This window comes from Calypte anna, chromosome 5 (assembly GCF_003957555.1).
Source record: "Calypte anna isolate BGI_N300 chromosome 5, bCalAnn1_v1.p, whole genome shotgun sequence".
NCBI lineage: Eukaryota > Metazoa > Chordata > Aves > Apodiformes > Trochilidae > Calypte > Calypte anna.
Window position 1 is genome coordinate 13,205,868 of NC_044250.1, and position 1,432 is coordinate 13,207,299.

At 70.4% G+C, this 1,432-nt stretch overlaps 1 protein-coding gene across 1 annotated transcript; it reads left to right on the forward strand.

Moving 5' to 3' along the window:
* Window positions 1-687: 687 nt before the first annotated feature.
* ASCL2 (achaete-scute family bHLH transcription factor 2) lies at window positions 688-1,212 on the forward strand. The gene has a single exon (XM_030451416.1). It carries the CDS (start codon window positions 688-690, stop codon window positions 1,210-1,212), a length of 525 nt encoding a protein of 174 aa, XP_030307276.1.
* The last annotated feature ends 220 nt before the right edge of the window (window positions 1,213-1,432 follow it).

The following is a 1,432-nucleotide window of genomic DNA, read 5'->3' on the forward strand; positions in this document are numbered from 1 at the left end:
GTTGCCGGGTGGGTGTCCAGTGGCACACTGGACGGGACCACCGGTGCTTGTGGGTGCCCGAGCCGGTGTGCGTGGGGGTGGAGGAAGGCGGGGCGAGAGGGGAGCCCCTCCCCCGGATACCAACGACAGCAGCCGAATGACGGGGGATGCCGAGGCGCTGAGCGGTGCGTACGGGCAGAAGGTGCGCGCTGGGGGCGGGCAGCATCCCCTGGTGGGGCGGTGGCGGGGGAGGGCGGAGGGTTGCGGGGGGGGGGTTGGTTTGCCGGGGCTGTCGGCGACACGCGTCGGGCGTGCGAGGGGGCGGGGGAAGCGCGGGAGGGGCTGCGGGGGGGAGTGGGGGGGTTGGAACGGGGGGGTCTGGGGGAGGCGGCGGTCGCGCGTGGCGCGGCGCGTGCGGCCAAGCGGGGGCTCGCGAGCGCGTTGATAAGGGGCGTGCGGGGAAGCGGCGGCCGCAGAGAGGCGGCGGGAGAGGACGGGGGTGGGACGGGACAGGACAGACAGGACGGAGAGCGTCAGTCCCCCCGTGCTGCACACCCCCTCCCACCCTTACCGGCACAGCCTTCCCGTGAAATTTAGGTCTGCAAAGATTTATATTTTTTTAATTTTTATTTATATATATAAAACTTTTTTATTTAATTATTTTATTTTTTTTTTAATTTCGCTAGCCGCCGCCGTGGCTGCCCGGCGATGAACGGCGGGGCCCTGCCGCCGCTGCCCCCCGCCGCTCCCCGCGGCCGCCGCCGGCCCTCATCCCCCGAGCTGCTCCGCTGCAAGCGCCGCTTGGCCTTCGCCGCGCTACCGGGCACCGGAGCGGCGGCAGCGGCGGCCGTGGCCCGTCGGAACGAACGGGAACGCAACCGTGTGCGGCTGGTCAACATGGGCTTCGCCGCCCTCCGCCAGCACGTCCCCCACGGAGCCGCCAGCAAGAAGATGAGCAAGGTGGAGACCCTCCGCTCCGCCGTCGAGTACATCCGCGCCTTGCAGCGGCTCCTCGACGAGCACGACGCCGCCGCCGCCTCCTTCCCCGACGGCCGCGGGCGGGCGGCCGTCGGGGATGGAGGCGGCGGCGGCGGCTACTCCTCCGCTTCGCCTTCCTTCGCCTCCTCCGTGCCCGGCTCGCCTTGCTCCTCCGAAGAGAGCGGCTACGACGGGGCGCTGAGCCCCGAGGAGCGGGAGCTGCTAGACTTCACCTGCTGGCTCGGGAGCTACTGACCCGGTGGGAGGTGAGGGGGCAGCCGGAGAGGAGGGAAAGGGGAGGGGGGTGCTGCCTCCCTCATCCCCGGAGCTCGTCCCCATCGGGGCTCTTTGCGAATCTCTCCGCAGCCGCGCACCTCAGCGCCCTCGCCCTCAGCCGGCATCCCCACCACCATCTCCCCCTCCCGAAATCCTCACCCACCCCGGTGGGATCCCGGTGGCTGCGTTCCTCGCCGGG

Bases quoted from the DNA above. Each gene is read 5' to 3' on its own strand.
- ASCL2 (XM_030451416.1), top strand. From the start codon at position 688: ATGAACGGCGGGGCCCTGCCGCCGCTGCCCCCCGCCGCTCCCCGCGGC.